At 30.4% G+C, this 19,497-nt stretch overlaps 1 protein-coding gene across 1 annotated transcript in view; it reads right to left on the bottom strand.

The window, feature by feature from the left end:
• LOC127698446 (patatin-like phospholipase domain-containing protein 7) overlaps positions 1-19,497 on the bottom strand; it is a 105,177-nt gene that overhangs the window by 70,077 nt on the left and 15,603 nt on the right. Inside the window, exons 4-15 of the mRNA XM_052201899.1 lie at positions 17,645-17,736; positions 16,886-17,032; positions 15,652-15,811; positions 15,116-15,196; positions 14,201-14,262; positions 13,303-13,369; positions 12,256-12,336; positions 10,484-10,595; positions 5,943-6,199; positions 4,236-4,313; positions 3,379-3,453; positions 415-548 (exon numbers count right to left, since the gene is read on the bottom strand). Of these exons, the coding sequence (XP_052057859.1) occupies positions 415-548; positions 3,379-3,453; positions 4,236-4,313; positions 5,943-6,199; positions 10,484-10,595; positions 12,256-12,336; positions 13,303-13,369; positions 14,201-14,262; positions 15,116-15,196; positions 15,652-15,811; positions 16,886-17,032; positions 17,645-17,736 (1,346 nt within the window). The remainder of the gene's footprint in view (positions 1-414; positions 549-3,378; positions 3,454-4,235; positions 4,314-5,942; positions 6,200-10,483; positions 10,596-12,255; positions 12,337-13,302; positions 13,370-14,200; positions 14,263-15,115; positions 15,197-15,651; positions 15,812-16,885; positions 17,033-17,644; positions 17,737-19,497) is intronic.

Below are 19,497 nucleotides of genomic sequence, written 5' to 3'. Positions count from 1 at the left end.
ACAACAACCCGACCAAAAAGCATAAATTAGCCCAAGGCCACCAATGGGTGTTCAATACAGTGAGAAAATCCCGCACCCAGAGGCCAGTTTCAGCTGGCCACTAAACAAATGGGGAATGTGTCCATGGAACACAGATGATGTCCCCTCTTGCATATCATATAAAGTTATAAAGGGACATAACTGAAGAACGGTAATAGTAACAAAAATGTGTACTAGTTCAGTGAAAATGGATGTCACACTAAACTCAACAAAACCTAAAGAATGCCTAGCTGAAAACTGATCAGAATTCTTGACGCTTCTAAAACCAATAATGAGATAGGGCTGCGTTTTCTAATTTACAGACTATATATACTGATATTTTGTTCTTTGTTTTGGGTATCAGAAGCCAAACTTTTAAAGAAGGATTGTCCTTACCTATAAAATTCTACTTTAGATATAGTAACTACAATAGTATCTACTTTGGCACGCATGGTAAAGAAGGACGGTTCTCCTGTCAACACAGCAAGGGAACCAACAATCTCTCCAGGTAAAGCTACAAACAGCAGTGTCTGAAACATATATAATAGATATATACATATTTTTCATTGATAAAATTATATGGAAACTGAACAAAGGAAGTTTTCTGTGCTCATGCATTACACATGGATTTTGCTCATTGCTGAAGGCTGCACTGTGACCTATAGTTGTTAACTTCTATGCCATTTGGTCTCTGGTGGAGAGTTTTGTCATTGGCAATCATAGTGATACCACATCTTCTTATTTTTATATTACAAGACACATGCAATTGCATTATCAATGTTATAGCTGGATACAATTTAAATACCCGTCAAGCAATAAAAGTATCTCGCAATAGACAAATCTCCTCTCATGAACAGTTTTGACCAAACTTTCATGTGACTTCCAACTTTTTAAAAAGTTTACCTGTGTTTTATACACCTGACTAGCAGTCAAGGACATAAAGACAACATATGGTACGGTTTGCAAAATTACAAACATATAATAAATCAACAATAATATCTTGAAATTAATTTTTGAATAAATTTTCTTTTAAAACATTTCTTTACTTCAGGATTGCCATGGGATGTTTTCTTATTCCTCCAAATACATTTGTAAAATCTGTCTCATGACAGAATAATAATTTGACATTTAAGTGAGTTAAAGATATAGAATGGATATACCTTGGATTAAATATACCATTGATGTTAATGTAAATAATAAACTTTACTTCTGATTTGTAATACAGTTTATCATTCTACAAATAAATATAATAGGTAATTAGCTTTTCAAAGTAAATAGTGCTTTGTGTCACTAAAGGACAAGTTGCAATAAAAGTCTTATTTGGCTTATATTTTGACTTGAAATCTAACTTATTAGATTTACATTTACATGAATTTTAAGGTTGTGGTATACAAATCTTTAAACAAGTTGTTCAGGATCCATCATGTCAAAATGAATGCAATTATGATACATAAAAAGACCACTTCTTCACACTCCAATGAAAAACACACATATTTTGGTCAATTGTCAAAATATTTTTGGATGCACAAATATAAAGAGAATGCACTTTCCAACTAATTTATTTAACACCATGTATCTCTATAGGAACTACAACTCTTATAAATATATCTAGTTGTCATTTTTGTAGTTATCTTTTATCTGATGAATATTGGTAAATATATACAATATTTAGATGACCTTAAAGTTTGAAAATCACACATATCAATCATTATTTATTTGTGAAGATCACGTAATTTAGCAATATTTCATCTTTCTAGGCCAAATAGGACCCTCAGTAAACTTCCTTTCTTTTCTACACAATCAAGTTCCTTCAATGGTTATTTTTACAGAGAAACAATAGAAGAATGTTGAGCAAAGAAGTACAGTGCAATGAAGTATATCATTAGTAAAATAAACCTCATTTAGACTTGTTCCATCTGCATGTTAGGGCAAAATACATCATGCTTGTGTTACATAATTATCCTGATTTCTAAATTCTTATAACATCAAGAAAATATTACAAATACTGTTTATTAAATAAGATATTGCATTATCAAATACATAAAATTCAAAGGACAGATATCAAATGAGAATAAACAAAAAATTTTAAACTTCCTTATTTGAATTATAGGAATATTTTTTTTATTTTTTGAATTCCAACCTTTTAAAGTTCAAAATGTCCCACAGGATATTCAATCTGAGATAAAATTAAGCTTTAAAAGACAACAAGAAGTTGCACACAATGCCCTACAAAGTGATTTTTTTTTATTAGACTGTGACAAAAAGTTTCATGCTCAGTCAGTAAAAGAAAATGAAAGTATCTCAAAACAAGAAACAACTGTTTTTCTAACAGAAACTCACAAATATTTAGAAGACATAAACATAATAGATACTTGTGCAGATAAAAGGGGGAAACTCTAATATCTAGACATGCTATAGGGTTGTTTAGGCTTCAGATACTTCTTTGAAATCAGGATTGTGACATTTACCAAGAAAGAGTTTAACATATATACAGGTTGTAAATACAAGTATGTTTCAACTCACTTTTCTATTCTGAAAAAAGTATTGAATAACTATAAAAAATTAAAACGGTGAGGCAAAGCAAAACTGAAATAAAGCAAACTTAAAGAGTCTAGTTACCTAGTTACCATTTTATAAGACTGTTTGACAAAAAAAATGAATTCATGTGTTAGTGTGAGTGCTGAGGAGAGGGATGATTATAACAAAAGGTTTCTTAGTGACTCGGTCAAAATATCTGTTCTTAATTAAAATCTGACTTTAAAATTCATACAATTTTGGTTGGTGGGGGGGGGGGGGGGGGGGTCAAATTCCTTACAATGGAGAAAGTATGATAAGGCCAGTTTTTGGTCCATTAAGCATGTTAAGTTTTAAAAATCAAAAAGTATAATGTATCTATTAAAAACCTGCTTTAGATGTTCCAAAGACATTTAAAATTAGTCTGTCATATATCAACATCACAAATTTGTTTTGTGTCTTACATATTTTCCTTGGGGTTTCAAACTTCATTCATTTCAAAAGGATTGAAGAATTTCATTATGGCAATTTCAAGGACGCACAGACATACGTACATATGGACGTACAGACGGACAAGGGTAAAACTTAAAGCCCCCTCCGCTATGGTGGAGGCATAAAAAGGACTTTCAGCACTTGTTAAATGAATTTTGTTAAAAATATCTTATCCTGTTTGTAAGAGAAATAATGATTAGTAAGTTGTCAGAACATTCACTATCTAAGAAAAAATCATATTATTTTATAAAAATCATTTAAACTGAAGACTTTAAATATATGGTTCTGTCTACCTAAAACAAAGCAGGCAAATAAAATGAAATCATATCATCATGGCTATATTTAGCATCATACCTCCTTCTTTTCATCACCAATCATCTGCTGTACAACATTCAATGATCCTGTTACCACAAATATCAAACTAGCATCCTGCAAAAAATTAATTAAACACTTTATGTTTCTAAGGATAAATCAGTTATCATGGTTATGAGTATATGTTTCAATAGCATGAGATTTTTGTCCTGAAAAATCTTCTCATAGTAAGGTACTTTTTTACAGGAAAAGTATGAAAATAAACTTATCTTTGTTATGCAGTGAGACTGTTCAAATATTTTTTTATCATTTATAAAACAGATAACTCTAATCATTTTAATATTATTTATTACCAGTTCCCATATGTTGGTTTCATTTATTTTAAGGTAGTAAAAAAAGAAGAAAAAAAATCAAATGAAAAATTACAGCTTATGAAAGGTAGTAAAAAAATAAAGAAGAAACAACAAATGAAAAATTACAGCTTAAGTCAACATCTTAGAAAATCTGTAATATTCATTCCATGTACAAATCTTACCTTTACCTTCATTTCCGCATTGTGTCAACCACATAACCAATTGGTGTAAATTCTTCTGAATCCTAGATATAATTTTGCTTTGCTATGGTCATATCAAAATTATGTCTTTGAATCCCAAATTTAATGGTGTTGTTTTGCCTGCATGTAGCAAACTAAATATTGGATTGTATTTAACAAAGCTTCCAAATTTATAATCAAAGGTTTGTTTAGGTTCTTTTTTGTATAATCCAGTCCAATGGTTATTGTTAACCATTAAATTTGTGCATATTTTTGACTTTACATTTAATAAATGGACTTACTGCACAAACAAAATAACTGTCAGCATTGAATAATTCAAAAGAGAACTGGCAATATTTTAATTTACCTGATCCCCTTGTTTGATTATTGACTGTCCTCCTTTCATTCTTCTTACTTTCATCTTGTCATCTAGTAAGGATTGGTCCTATGAAATAAAAAAAAACAGTTCACACTTTTCTATCATTTTCCACAAAAAAATTGCCTTTTATACTTTTCGACATGACAGTACCTGACAAAGGTCAATCAAGAAAGGCACTTTGTTCAAATTTGTAATAAGGCCATAAAGAAACCCATTTAGTCCTCATAAGTAAAAAGGTCATCCTGGAAAGGCAATTTGTCCTTATAAGTAAAAAGGTCATCTCAGAAATGGACTTTATCTTTATAAGTAAAAAATTCATCCCAGAAAGGCATTTTGTCCTTATAAGTAATAAGTTCATCCCAGAAAGGCATTTTGTCCTTATAAGTCATAAGTTCATCCCAGAAAGGCACTTTGTCCTTATAAGTAATAAGTTCATCCCAGAAAGGCATTTTGTCCATATAAGTAATAAGTTCATCCCAGAAAGGCACTTTGTCCTTATAAGTAATAAGTTCATCCCAGAAAGGCATTTTGTCCTTATAATAAATAAGTTCATCCCAGAAAGGCATTTTGTCCTTATAAGTAATAAGTCTAATTCAGAAAATGTACATTCAATAAATATCTGTTGCTAAGCCTACTAAGATCAATGAAGGCTGCAAATATGAACATTCTGAATTTTATACCTTTATTAAACTGAACAGGTTTATTTTTACAGGTGTAAAATTTCACTGTTTAAAAGGTTAATTGTATATGATAAACATGATACATTTCTATGGAACATATTGGCGTTTTTTTAAGTGAATCATTTTTATTGAAATCTTACTGTAAAAGAAACTCAAATTAGCATCTCAAGAAAGTAATCCACCATTATAGTATTTTCTTACACAACAGTATCACATAATTCATAGAACATTTTAAACTGTTTGAAAAAAAGGATTTCTGAGCCAGCTGCTATAATTGAGTCAACTGTTGCTAAGATTGGATAACAACATCATGCCTACAAATGCTCATTTCATAAAACAACAATACACCAGAATAGTTAGAGAAACTGTTCTCCAATGACAGCTGTTCCTATTGACTCTATGGTTCAGGTAAATGCAGATCTGATGGTCAATAAGATCAGGTGTTTTCAAAATCCTAAACAATATATTGTATACTGTTTTACAGCTAACATAAATGATCAATCTGTATAGACCACCAATGATTACTGTCCTCCAGGTTTTTGTGTTTACTTTCAGAGTGGGATCCTTTGGTTAAAGCATGCTGGAATGCCCTGGTGTATATTTAAACTTTTTTATAATATCAAAGTTGACACAAAGTATATAAATGATTGATTGATTGTTGGTGGTGTATAATGCCATCTTCAGCACTCTTGGCTATATCATGGCAGCTAGTTTTTATTAGAGGAGGAAGCCAGATTGCCTGGAGAGAACCACTGATCTTCAAAGAAAAATGTCAAACCTTGTCAATTAGGATCGTAGTACCTACTGAGTGTGGGATTCCAACTCACAACCTCAGTGTTGACAGGCTAGTGATACTGCAGATAAACTGCTTAGACCACTTGGCCACTGAGGCTCCCTAATATATACAGATGTAAGAATTGAATATTAGCAAATAATCATAATAGGCTCTGTCTTTAATCCCATTCTGTAACCATGTTTTTTTTTTCTCTGAAATTAATTTTTAACAAAATTATACCTGAATTTTGATAATGTTAACCAAATCTTTCTTTGCCAACTGTAAAATAAGGTCATCAGTTATTTCCTGACTGGTATCTGAATGTTGACTCTTAGTACCAGTATCAGCTGGTACCTTAAGCTTTGGGGTAGGTTGTCCATCATCTACAATTTCAGAGGATCCTACATTCTCTACACCGGCTCTCTCACAAGCAATGTCAAAATCTGTCCTAGGTTTATCAGCTGAGTTATCAATAAAAAACTTTGGAGTTCTGGGAGCTAAAATCAAATATTAACTAAGAATTGTATACTTTCTCTATATAATCTCTATTGATAAATAATAAATGATTGGAGATTATTACATATTTCATGAAAACACCAAGTTGAAATCGTAAGAAGCTAAAGCACCTGAATTATAAAGTGCAAATGGATACATCATATTAGTATAGAGATTTTTGAAAGTATACAATTCTTAGACAACATATATGACTGCAAATTATAACAGCTAACTTTAAAAGATGTATGCAAACTTGAAAACTTATGTTTTACTTAAAAAGATCTTATGACTTAAATCCATACTAAAGGTTAGAAAGATCTACAATAAAGTAAAACAAATGGTGTATGATAGGTGTTAAAGGGAAAATTCGCAATTTTTTAATTATCATCTTATTATGTTCATAATACCATAAAAAACATATTCACCAAGTTTTATCTGGATATGAACACTAATAAAGAAGAAAATTGGGAATTATTAATTTTATTTATTCGAACTTCCTGACTTCTGTGACGTAGTTTAAGTCTTTTTGCATGCCGGGAGTGGATTAATCTCATTTTAAGTCTTGTTCGTTAATCATCTTATAACGCGATTTAAAGCGCATCGACGACTTTTGGCGTAGCTATTAACCAACTAATAATTCAGAAAGAAAAGTGATCAGCCGTGCAACTTTTAAAATTAAAATGCACCTTTTATATTTTAAGGATTTCTAATATGATTGTAGTAATAAAAGTAAATCATACAATAGAATGTTTTTATGATTTTTTTTCCGACGGATATGTTGAACAAACATATATAACTGATAGTGTAATAAAAATGCATGTTTGTATTCTCACTATACAAATCCTTGCTTCAGTCTAGTACTGTGTAAATACAATGCATTTGTATTATACTGACACCACCTGGTAAAGGCGTGGTTAAATTCACGGTTATTAAAAGATTAGCATTATGTAATTTTAATCTTTTGATCTTCACAAGAGTTTTGTTTGGCCTCAAGGGTTCACCGTTGTAAGTATGAAAAACATGGGGAAAAAAGGATAAAACAGAAGTGCGGGTTTGAGACAGGATATTTTTTATTATTATTTGGGGAGGAATATGGTGGCAAAATAACTGAATCACCGTTTTATATTTTTTATAGTTTGCGTTAGCTCAATTTTTTAATAAATAAGTGATCATTTTGTTGTAACATCGAAATTCTTAATTACTTTCAATTAAAAAAATTTATAGATAAAAATGGCTCACGAAAACGAGCGTATAAATCAAAACTGTACTATTTCAAATTATCATCGGTTATCTTGAATATTTATTTAAATGTGCAGAGAAAATTATCAGTTGCATTAATATAGTTTGGTCCGTCCAAAGCGATCTACATTTACCTAATCGGGAATGCCCTGATTAAAATATTCTAAATCTCACAACGTATAAATTCTTTAGCTATTTGACCAACGATGTTTTAAAAAATTAACAGAATCAATCTAACGTCAACTTTCCTTTTTTGAATGGAGAAAGACCGGTGGAATCAATTTTCAATGTGCTTTATATCTTGTACCTTTGCAAGACTTATCATTCATTCATAAACCCACTCTAAACCAGAGACATATATACGTCTGTTTAAACTGACAAGAAAACTCCTAAAACGGACAAGCAGTATATTCTTCAAATTTCTGTGATTTAATACCAAGAAAGAAAAAAATCCCGAAATTAATTTGATACTCAATATTTTCCTGGAAAATATTCACATCCTCTTCGGTCTGAAAAAAAGATAAGAATTTGGTATACAGAACATGCAGAAGTGTGAATGTCATAAAACCTAATTGTTATATCAGAAACCATTATAAATGTGAACCTGTATACGTAAGACCTCATGGGACGTCACCTAAGATCACCTAACCACATACAGGTAATATACAAGTAGCTCTGTTATACCAGGAAATGTCAAGGTTAATCACTACTGATACAGAATATACCAATGCAACGAAAATTCTGATGATTGTGAAGCATGATCATTCATTATTTTAGAGGCGTCTTAGGTGGGGGATTGCCGGAACGATTTAATTTAAATTCTGACTAGATTTTTTTTTCTCAATTTGAAAATTTAAATCACTGAACTAAAAAAAGAAGAAAACTACGCCCAAGAACAGAATTCTTCTTGTAAATTCATAAATACACCGTTCTTATTTTGTAACTTTCGATAGACATGAACTCCAACCCCTCCCCAAACCTGGGAACAGTATATCTTACAATGTATATATTCCTGCCAAAATAACAAAAAAAGGAGAAAAAGAAAGACATGAACGGTAAATCACATCAGATTCAGATATTTATATAGTTGATTGTCGTTAGCTAGAGATGTATACATGTCTCTGCGTTAACTTATAAAAATAACAGGAAAGTATAAACTTGAAATAGATTTATGATGAATACTTTGGAACTGCGACACCCCTTTTTATCACAGCGTACATGCATGTATTTAAATGACTGTCCGTTATTTCGATGACAATCGTACGTAAAATCCTATAGTTCATGGTGAGACCTTTTGTACCAGATATGCGACTTTTCGTATTTATATTTTCTCTTATATTACTCTCATTTGATATTTTATGCATAAGTGCAATATTGGGAATGGTTTATTACCACCACAAGCTAACTAAATAAATTAATCAACCCTCTAGCTGACCAGACGTTAATACAACTACTATCAGTCTATCCGCAGTGAAGTTTCTTTATTTCTTCAAATAGGCTTTTTGGGGATCATTAGTGTACGTCCAGTGGCATATATATTACATGCATGTCGGAACAGGAAAATTGACATCAGGTACTTTTTGAATCATGTTCACATTATTATACATTATACCCAACAATTGTGATGATGACGAATTTCTTAAACTGTTCAAAATAATCTTATTGAAAAATAAATCTGTGATTTTACTATGTCCATAACTTCGATGAACCAAAGCAAGTAATATATCGAACTGTATTTAAATCAGATTGGTTCTGGATGTTTCTCTCGTATATTCAATTTACATGTATATATTCTAAATTGCGACTATCTATAGTTCCGTAACCTTCTATCTAGGCGTATAAACCAATGATCGACAAGTGCGTACATTTTGTTTATGTTTCGAGATGTCCATACTTATTGACAACGAGTATATACTTACATTTTCCCCAAATTACCTTTGGAAAATATGTAAATAGATTTTTTATTTTATCAAATCTTTTTTTTTGGAATTATTTAGATTTTCATAAATATCATTCTTTACACCAGAAAGGTTATTTATAAACAAGCGTATGAGTTTAGTAATGACTAGTATATCACTATCGGACACGCAAGACAAAGATGTATATTACACCTGATAGTTTCAAAATGGAAAGTTACAAGTTATCGGCCGTGTACACTGATCAATACCCTCAGAAGTGAAGTAATGCACGAACTTGTTTTACGTTATTGTGTAATAAGAGTTTTAAAGCCCGACAGGAAATCGCTTGAATACCTGGACGTGTCACCTCACAATACCTCTGGGATTTCTTAAGCCATGCTAGTGATCAGATAAGGCAGAGACATATAATACATAATGTATTATATGTCTCTGGATAAGGGAAGGTCTGAATTTATTTAAATAAGTTTATTACATAAAAGAATTATGAACAAACTAGATTTTCGAAAACAATTTTACACGGAACACTTATTTATGACTTTGAACTTTGACTATTAACTAATTTCCATTAAAATTTCTTGTTTCAAAAACTCAGTTAAAAATAAACAGTTTTAAAACGACAGACCATAGTACTAGTTATTTAAAAAAAATATATATAATTACATTTTCCGTATCAAGTTAGTTAGGAAAGGTTGCACAACCATGTCTATTATAATCTTTTTTGTGACCCGGGAAACTGGTTATGCTTTCCTTGTCGGATAAAACAACCGTACGCTTGACAAGATATCGACACTCAATTACGGCTACGTTAGGTTACTGCTTGTTTTGGTACTTTTTGGTTTATAGATATATCGTGGTTTCTATTCAGACAGGATGTCAAAATGGCCGCATGCGGAGAATTGATACTCTAAATTTAAAATCGATGGTGATCTCTTATCTAGCAGAATAAAACTTTAATATTTATGAATTTGTGCTTTTTTATACACAACGAACATAATATCAATTTTTCATTTTTTTGCGAAGTTTCCCTTTAAAATTAAGCAAAAAAGAAATTTATAAAATAACATCAATTTTAAAAATTAATAAAAAAAATATATCTATATATTTTGTTGAAAGGTCAACTATTTATACCCTCTAATGACTTCTCTATGTCTACACTTCCTCTGTATTTACGTGGACTAGTTGGCCAGTTGTTAGGGTTACTAATGCTGGATATTGAAAGTAAACTTGGTTTATCTGATTGCTACAATGTAAATCAATGCACATGTTAAGTTAATATTTGTCAAACAAAAATAATAGCCAATGTTGTGTAAGATGATGTATTTGTTTAATCTTATGGATAGATTTTTCCAAAATGAGACCTATAAAATTATCAAAGGTACTTTCTAAAGCAGCTACTGGAAAATTCTTTGTTTCAGTAATTCTGCAGCAAGAACTGAAATTTATATTTTATTATACTAATCCTTTCTGCGATAATATATATTCTACATTGAGATCTTAGTTCATACTGTGAACCAACTTATTTTTGCAAACAATTCATTTTTGCAACTTTAGCGAGTTTAAAAATAATGTGAATATAAATCGTCCTGAATTTGTTTAACTTTGAGCTTCTCTTATTCAAATACCTCAAGAAAATAAGAAAATCCTAAAATAAATGGCAGCAAATTCTGCTAGAAAGGGCACCACACAAAATAAAGGATCCACTAAAATCAGTTGGTTTACAGTGTATAATACACATATATCATTGTAGACTTGTTGATATAACTATAATTGTGAAGCCAGAAGGTTTAATTTCAGGAAATACTAAGTAATCAACGATGACTGATTCCGTAATGCTGGACACAGAACTAAGTAGTCAGTTAAGGCTTACTGATTACTGAATTCAATCATTCTCAACTGAGAACTAAACAAGGTTAAGACTGTTTGAGTTGAATAAACCTTCAAAATTATTCATCAAAAATCCAAATTTTTTACATAACAAAACTATTTATGTTCCACCCTTTCCTTACTGCTATAAAAACTAAGACATTTGAAAAAAATATGCACATTAAGTCTCCATAGTAAGTTGATCTCTGTTTTATATTCTTCTGTGTAGCAATTTTAAATAGTTTTCCTAATATAGCTAGGTCTCAATGATTAATCCATCAAAATGTGTGTCAAAAGCCAATCATACTCTGATTGGCCAAAATTATTGAATTGGCTGTAATAAGAAAGGAAAAATATGGGGTCTACTGAAAATCAGAAAATTTGAAGATGTTGTCAGGGCTGATTGAAATGACGATTTATTGACATATGGAAAAATAAGTGAAGGTTGATTCAGTGTTAACTTAGCGATTTACTTAAGCAATTCTAAGTTGACAATTTAGTTGTATATCATTACTGATAACTAACTGATTTATGTTACCCTAAACTGTGAACAAAGTAGTTAGATATTTACAGACAACTACTGATTTATATTATTTTGAGCTGTAAACAAAGTAATCAGGTAATTACTGATAACTTACTGATTATGTGATTCAGATCTGAAAACTAAATAGTCAGGTTATTACTGATAACTTACTGATTATATGATTCAGATTTGAAAACTTAGGAGTCCGGTAATAACTGATAACTTGCTGATTATGTAATTCTGAACTAAGAAATAAGTGTTCAGGTAATCACTGATAACTTACATATTATGTGAGTCAGATTAGAAAAATAAGAAGTCCGGTAATTACTAATAAATAACTGATTATATACTTCTGAACTAAAAATTAAGTAGCCAGGGTATTACTGATAACTGATTATGAAATTTTGAACTAAATTGAACTAAAAACTGAGTAGTCAGGTAAATACTGATATCTAATTGATTCTAGTAATTTTGAACTGAGAACAAAGTAGTCAAGTAATTACTCATAACTTACTGATTTAAGCAACTCTGAACTGAGACCAAGGTAATTATGTAATGCTGTAAATGTTACCCTCTGTAATCTGATCATGATGATCTGAAAAAAAAATATTTCAGAGTTAAATAAATTGATTAAATATAGATCTCACAGAAATCTCTTCCTGTAAAATATTTAATAAAAATACTTGATAAAAATACTTGAACAAATCTAAGATAATGTATTTCCATGCCATCCATGCCATCCATGTCAGCTTAGAACATAAACAATAATACCGCCATCAATTGGAACATGGTATTAAATCTAGATGTTTTGTTCAATGTTGAAGGCTTCACTGTGACTTTAATATAAAGGACAGTAATACATGTGCTGTTCCATTGCTTTGTTTTTTTCTTTCATATGAGCATAGTAATTTTTTGTCATACATTGATACATCATATTCTTTTTTTTTCCACTGTGTTTAGAGATTTTAAAATAATTTTTCAATTCTCTTTAAAAATGGATAGTAAAAACTAATGAAAAGATAAATTTTAGCAATGAACTCATCTGTATATTGCTAAGTAAAAACTCATAAAAAAAACTGTGACTAGAGATTCCACAGCATTAACTTATCTGAACTAACTTGATTATAGATTATAACTCTATACATTACTGATTTATCTTGGCTATAGATTCTTTAACTCTTAACTTAACTGAACTACCTTGACTATAGATTCTATAACTCTAGACTTACCTGAACTACCTTGACTATAGATTCTATAACTCTAGACTTAACTGAACTACATTGATTATAGATTCTATAACTCTGAACTTACCTGAACTACCTTGACTATAGATTCTATAACTCTGAACTTAACTGAACTACATTGACTATAGATTCTATAACTCTAGACTTACCTGAACTACCTTGACTCTAGATTCTATAACTCTAGACTTAACTGAACTACATTGTCTACAGATTCTATAACTCTAGTAAGACTTAACTGAACTTCCTTGACTATAGATTTTATAACTCTGAACTTAACTGAACTTCCTTGACTATAGGTTATATAGTTCTGAATTTACCTGAACTACCCTGACTAGAGATTCTGGGAATCTTTCAAACAAGGACTGAAATGCTAATGCTGGTAGTCTGAAAATACAGGGAATGAAATTATTATATAAATCTTTGACAATCGCTTCATAAAAATCTGTAGGCATAAGAGCACGAGATATGTCTATATCAAAAACTATATAGACTTACTAGTAACTGTCTGAAGTTTCAGTCATCCATTGAAGCATGCTTCTTCATTAGTAAATAACACTCATAAAGGAGTAAATTATCATGATAAATGCAAAGTAAAGGTTTATGTTATGCTCGGCATGATATGACTGCATCATGTGAACAAAGGAAACTTAAATAAACATATATCAAAAGCAAGTGTATTGCTACTGTCACATAAGTTATGTTTTACACACAATTGGTGGACTCAGTGATAAGCTAGAACCACATCTTAAAACATTCAGAGACAAAGCAATTATGCAAAAAGATACAAAGCAGATTTTATTCTGGGGAATGCAATTGAAAACTATGCAAATCTGCCATACTATTAATCTTAGAAACCTTAAGATTTAGGTCAAATCTTTTTTCACAGTTATATCTGGCCTAAGCTATGAAAGGGTTAATTTTCTAAAATTCTTCAATAGGATTTGCATTAAAAGACTTATTTTTCTGAAAAATGGAAGGACTATAAAATCATATAGTAACTGAAAGATAGGTAAAAAGTTGTATTGGAAAATATATTATTTAAGTTATATATATGAATATTTTAAAGTAAAAAAAATTGTCATAAATTTAATTTTCTTTAGAAAATGACAAAATTGCAAAATATTTATCCATGAAAATTAAAACATGTTCAATTCTTATCAAATTTCCTGATCTAAAAAAATAATTTTACAACTGACTAACTGACTAACTGATTACCTGAGGACAACTGTGTCTACTGCTGCTTTGGCACTGACTGTTTTATATGGCCGTACATGTCCCTATATAAAACATCAAAATTGTGATTAATTTCAAAAGATTTAATATATCATAATTATAATTATATATTTTTCACGAATTTCATCTGGATAAGAAAATAATAAATTTCAGTATCCTTAGAATATGATTGGCCATTGATGGAAAAAGCAAAATGATAAAAGCAAACAGTGGAAAGCATTTCTTTTTTTAAACTAATATCATTTGTTCGATTGAAGATTACATTATGACAAGAGCCTCTTAAAAATAGTAATGCAAACATTATTAGTTGCTCAGAAGTAAACTTAACCTATCAATAAATTCTGACAGAAAAATTAACCAAAACGATTTGTGTTTTGTTTCACCATTAGCACAATCAAAATGACCAGAGTTTACCAACTACTTTGCCTAATGTTTTCCTTAGCTTAGAAAGTCATTGAAGCCAATGCACAGATTTTAAACACAGGAAAGCCTATAGCAATAGAAAACAGGGTATACAAGTTAACTTGTCACTGATCTATTCCAAGATCAGTATAACTAGAACAAATCCTGTTAGACATTTTTTTAATTTGGACAATAAAATGTTTGCTGTATGTTTGACTGGGGTATATAAACAATGAACTTAACATTCACAAACACAACCATTTAAAGAGTAGTCATTTTCCTGTACTAATTCAAAAATATTACATTGCTTTGTCTTTTTTTTTTTTTGTAACCTAGGAACCACCTTGAATTATTCTCATAGTCAACAAGGTTGGTCAAAAACTTACGAAATTGAAAACCACTAAAATTAAGATGGCTACAGTTTATTTAATAAACTGTGAAGACTTTCTTCTGTTCTCACAAATAAATAGATATACAAAGCATATCAACACTTACAGTTAAGACATCAAGTATACTAAGTAAACTATGAAGACTTTCTCCTGTTGTTACATACTTCACCAGACATTCTGTACTGTCCTGTTATATAAATCATTGAATAATTACATCAAATTCATAATTTTTTTTTAACATCTACCCGTTAATTTAGTCACATCAACTTAATGAATATAAAATTGCTACTGATCTTTTAATTTTTGTCCATTTGTATTATTTATTCATAATTGATAGAATAAAACTGTCTGCTATCAATATCAAAAAAATGTTTCATTCTAAACATGTGAATTTTGCCGTTGATGTAAGGAAAAATTATGTCAACTCAAATATAGACATCAGCACTACACAAATGCCATTGTTCCAAAACTTTACTTTCAAGGCAAGTGCAATTATATCATATATATTTAATTATATTTATCATTATTCAACTTATATTTTGCAGCATACTACTAGTTAATCTTGAAATTTAAGAAAAAAATACTTTCTGAAGTATATGAGGCACAGAGACATTATATCCTTTTTTTCATTTATATTTTTACCTGTTCCTTGATTGTAACTTTGAGCTTTCCACTCTGTACAACATAAATACTATCATCTTGGTCCCCAATTCTAAATAAATAAGACCCAGCTGATATGTCCTTTGTTTCCATGTGTTTTACCAACTCCAGGAATAATGGCTTTTCAAAATGTCCAAATACCCTATTAATGAAGAAATTGACAATAGTAAATTAATAGCCATGACATCATTTCAATATTAGTTATTAAGAAAAGTTCAATATTTTCCTTTTGTCAATCATACTAAGATAAGCAAGTACAATGTACTGCATTAAATCAGTATTTATATAAAAATATGAAGATGTGGTATGATTGCCAATGAGACAACTCTCCACCAGAGACCAAATGAAGTAAAAGTAAGGAAATATAGGTCACAGTATGGCCTTCAGCAATGAGCAAAACCGATACCACTTAGTAAGCTATAAAAGGCTTGGAAATGCACTTTAAGCAAGTTCTACTCCTTTATGATTTCAGAAATTTTTAGCCTTTAATGCAATAAAATGTATAATACTAGAGAAGGCCACCAAATTTTAAATTATTTTTTATTCAAACAATTATCATTACTGTGGACAAAACTATGTACCGTAACAAACATAAATGGTCATATGTGGGTCTGTATCTGATTTTTAAACATGGAAAGGACTTAAGTTATTATTCAGAGAGAAAATAAACCCCTTTAATGTTTTAAATTTGAAAATAATGATACTTTGTGTTCATTTCAATACAAAATATTGATGGTTAGGATGACTAAGTGCTGTCCTAGTACAGTTTAGTTTATACATGTATTTTAACGCTCTTTAGTCTCATATGCAGGTAATATTGACTATAGGCATTATAATGAATGGATGGCTGCTTAGGTCCAGCAGCAAATTAATATGCATATTCAGGACGAGAACATGTTAGTGTAATTTGAATATTAACCCTGCTTTGTACTAAACCGAAATGCTGAGCCGGATTTTTAACATGCTAGTTCACAAGGTAACAGTCCACAGGAAGACATATCACCTTACCTGGACACATTATTCTGACTCTGAGCAGACCAGTCTTTGCTCTTACTCCTTTATGCCTTAATGCTTAGTGGAGAAACAGCAAATATAAAAAAAAGTCTTTGGTTTGACCCGGCCTGGGTTCGGATCAACAACCTCCCGCACTCGAGTTGAACACGCTACCACGAGACCACCAAGGCGGTTTTTATTCTTTGAAATTAAAGAGATTTACCTAGTGCTTCTTAGCATATATAAAACTTCTGGGGGTAGCCTGTGGTCTGATTCGTCAATCTCTGATGAATCTGTTTCTAGGAAAGACTGTGGTGGTTCTTTATGTCTCAGCTGGGGTAAAGCTGAATGTCTCCTCATCTGTAATAACCTACAAACAAAATTGTATATTACATAATTATATTACGTACTAAGTAATAGAAGATTGTACTTAATGGCATACAATATTATACAGTTACAGGGGAGGTAATGACGTCGCTAACGTAAAATGTTATTTTCAGCAACCTCAAACTGTGAGATATCATGAAAAGATGTATTTTTTAAATGATTTTACTCGCTAGTTCGAAAACAAGTATATGGACCCCACTTTTTATGATGACATTTGGATTGATTATGTATAAAGATTATTTGAACTAATTTTTATGACAAAATCACTGATGATTTTTTTTTAAATTAGATAAATAAACAGCAAAAAATGCTATTGTAACAACATAAAGAAAGAACACATCTTTTTGCAGATCAGAGAAAAAGAAATATAATGTTTGTTAATTATTGTCTAAAAATCATAAGAAAAACAGATTCCACCACCAAATTTCATGCCTTACAATATTTCTCCACCCTCGACTGTTAAATTTAATATTATGTCTTGGGGTGTGAAATATCTGTCACATTTGATGCAATTGTAGAATCTATTTTTATACCTGAAATGAAATACAACTGTCAAAATATAAACCATTGTATCTATCTTTATATTTAAACTTACTTTCTGGCCAGTTTTAAAACAAGTTGTTTATTCTTTATCTTTCCTCTTCCTTGTGGCAAAGAACCAACAGTGTTTTTGGTAAAGCTTTTAACCTGTAAAACCCAACATTTTATGAAAATATAAATAAAAACAATTTACCATTACATATGTGAATAAAGAGCTGCGCCATGTGTGCATGATACACCCATTGCCTTCTTAGCTAGAAAGTCCCTTCCGCTATGTCATATTAGAAATTTATAAAAAACAAAAGGGAGCTTATTTCATTAGATATAAACAAGCAAAGTTTCATGAAAACTGCTCAAAGCAATTTTGAGGTATTGTCTGAAAACTGGAAAATCCCCCCTTTTTTATGAATAAAGTCCCAATACTCAGAAATGTAAAATCTAAAATTTATAAAAATCAAAAGGGAGCTTACGTCAATAGATATAAAAAAAAATTCCCCAAAGTTTCATGAAAGTTAGTGAAAATGATTTTGAGTTATTGTCCCAAGTGTTGACGACGGACGGACAGACAGACGGACAACAGTTTACCATAATATGTACGTAAACGGGCTAATTCAAATACCATGTCTAAAAGAATACGAAACAAAAATCAAAAGGTACTTTGACTCTTAAAATCTGATTCCAAAATTTTGTAAGTATTATCCAAACCATAAATTTTGGATGTGACATTGGCAAATATTTGTTTTATTGGTTCAGCTCCTTGTCACCAGTAAATATGTCTTTGCTACTTTCAAATTCAAAATTAACCACAGCAACTCTTCAAACACAGTACAAGTGTACTGATATTCCTTAAACAGACAATGAAAAACAAGACAACTGTACACCATTATCATTAATCAGTACTATGATGATTGACTGTAAATTAAACAATTGCATAAAAGTGGAAAACATCATTTGGTCTCTAGTGGTTAGTTGTCTTATAGGCAACCATACTACATTCTTATTCTAATAGTTCAAAGTTTGGTATTTCATATGGCTAATTTGGACTGCAACTATTTCTGGATAAATAGAAAGAACAAGGCAAGAAATAATTTAGATGAAATGATGTGCAACACTCTATAAATTCTGTAACAAAAGAAGGCCCTTATCTTATTTTCCTTTTTTCATTTGTTACAATATCTTCTGTAAAAGAATGATCATGGTTTTTCTCTGCTCATTATGCTTTATTCCCAGTACAAAAATTGTAACAAAAATAGCCTACAGAAATACATCTAAAAAGATATACTTCATACTACTATTTCATATTTTATACCAAAATTTCTTTTAAATAATGCAATAGTATGACCATACCAAGTTAAAATTTGTAAGTTAAGCAGAAAAACAAACTTTTTTCTTAGCCTTCCTAGCTATATAGTATATCAACTACCCATTACACATATGTATTTAAAAGTCTTTCATAAATTAGATTATCATATTATCTGATTAACTTAATTCTCAAAAGTTAACATTGGTACCCCCAATTGTATTGTCATTCTTTTAAATGATTTACTATAAGTTGACCCCATTAGATATATTCTACTAAATGATTTGGAAACAAAAGAATGCATTACAACTGTTTCAAATACTCATTGGCTGCTACTTTGATAGTCTCAGATACATATAAAAAGATATTTCTCCTTTTTAATGCAGAAAGTAACTACACAATTAGGAAATGATAATAAATGTTTATATAACTAATTTACTTTCTTGTGCAAAGTAAACCTTTGTTTCTAGTTGAAGTAAAACTTATGCAGATTATTTGCGATTCAGGATGCCCGTATACTCCCATACCAACTTACTTTATGTTCAAGCTACCATATTTGGTTAAAACATGTAATGTCTTCAAAACGTATGAGTGTCTCACTTCTGTGG

This window comes from Mytilus californianus, unplaced genomic scaffold, assembly GCF_021869535.1.
Source record: "Mytilus californianus isolate M0D057914Y unplaced genomic scaffold, xbMytCali1.0.p SCAF_4, whole genome shotgun sequence".
In the NCBI taxonomy this organism is placed as follows: Eukaryota; Metazoa; Mollusca; class Bivalvia; order Mytilida; family Mytilidae; genus Mytilus; species Mytilus californianus.
The sequence above is the reverse complement of the archived record's forward strand: the minus strand, read 5'-3'. Positions and strand labels throughout refer to the sequence as shown.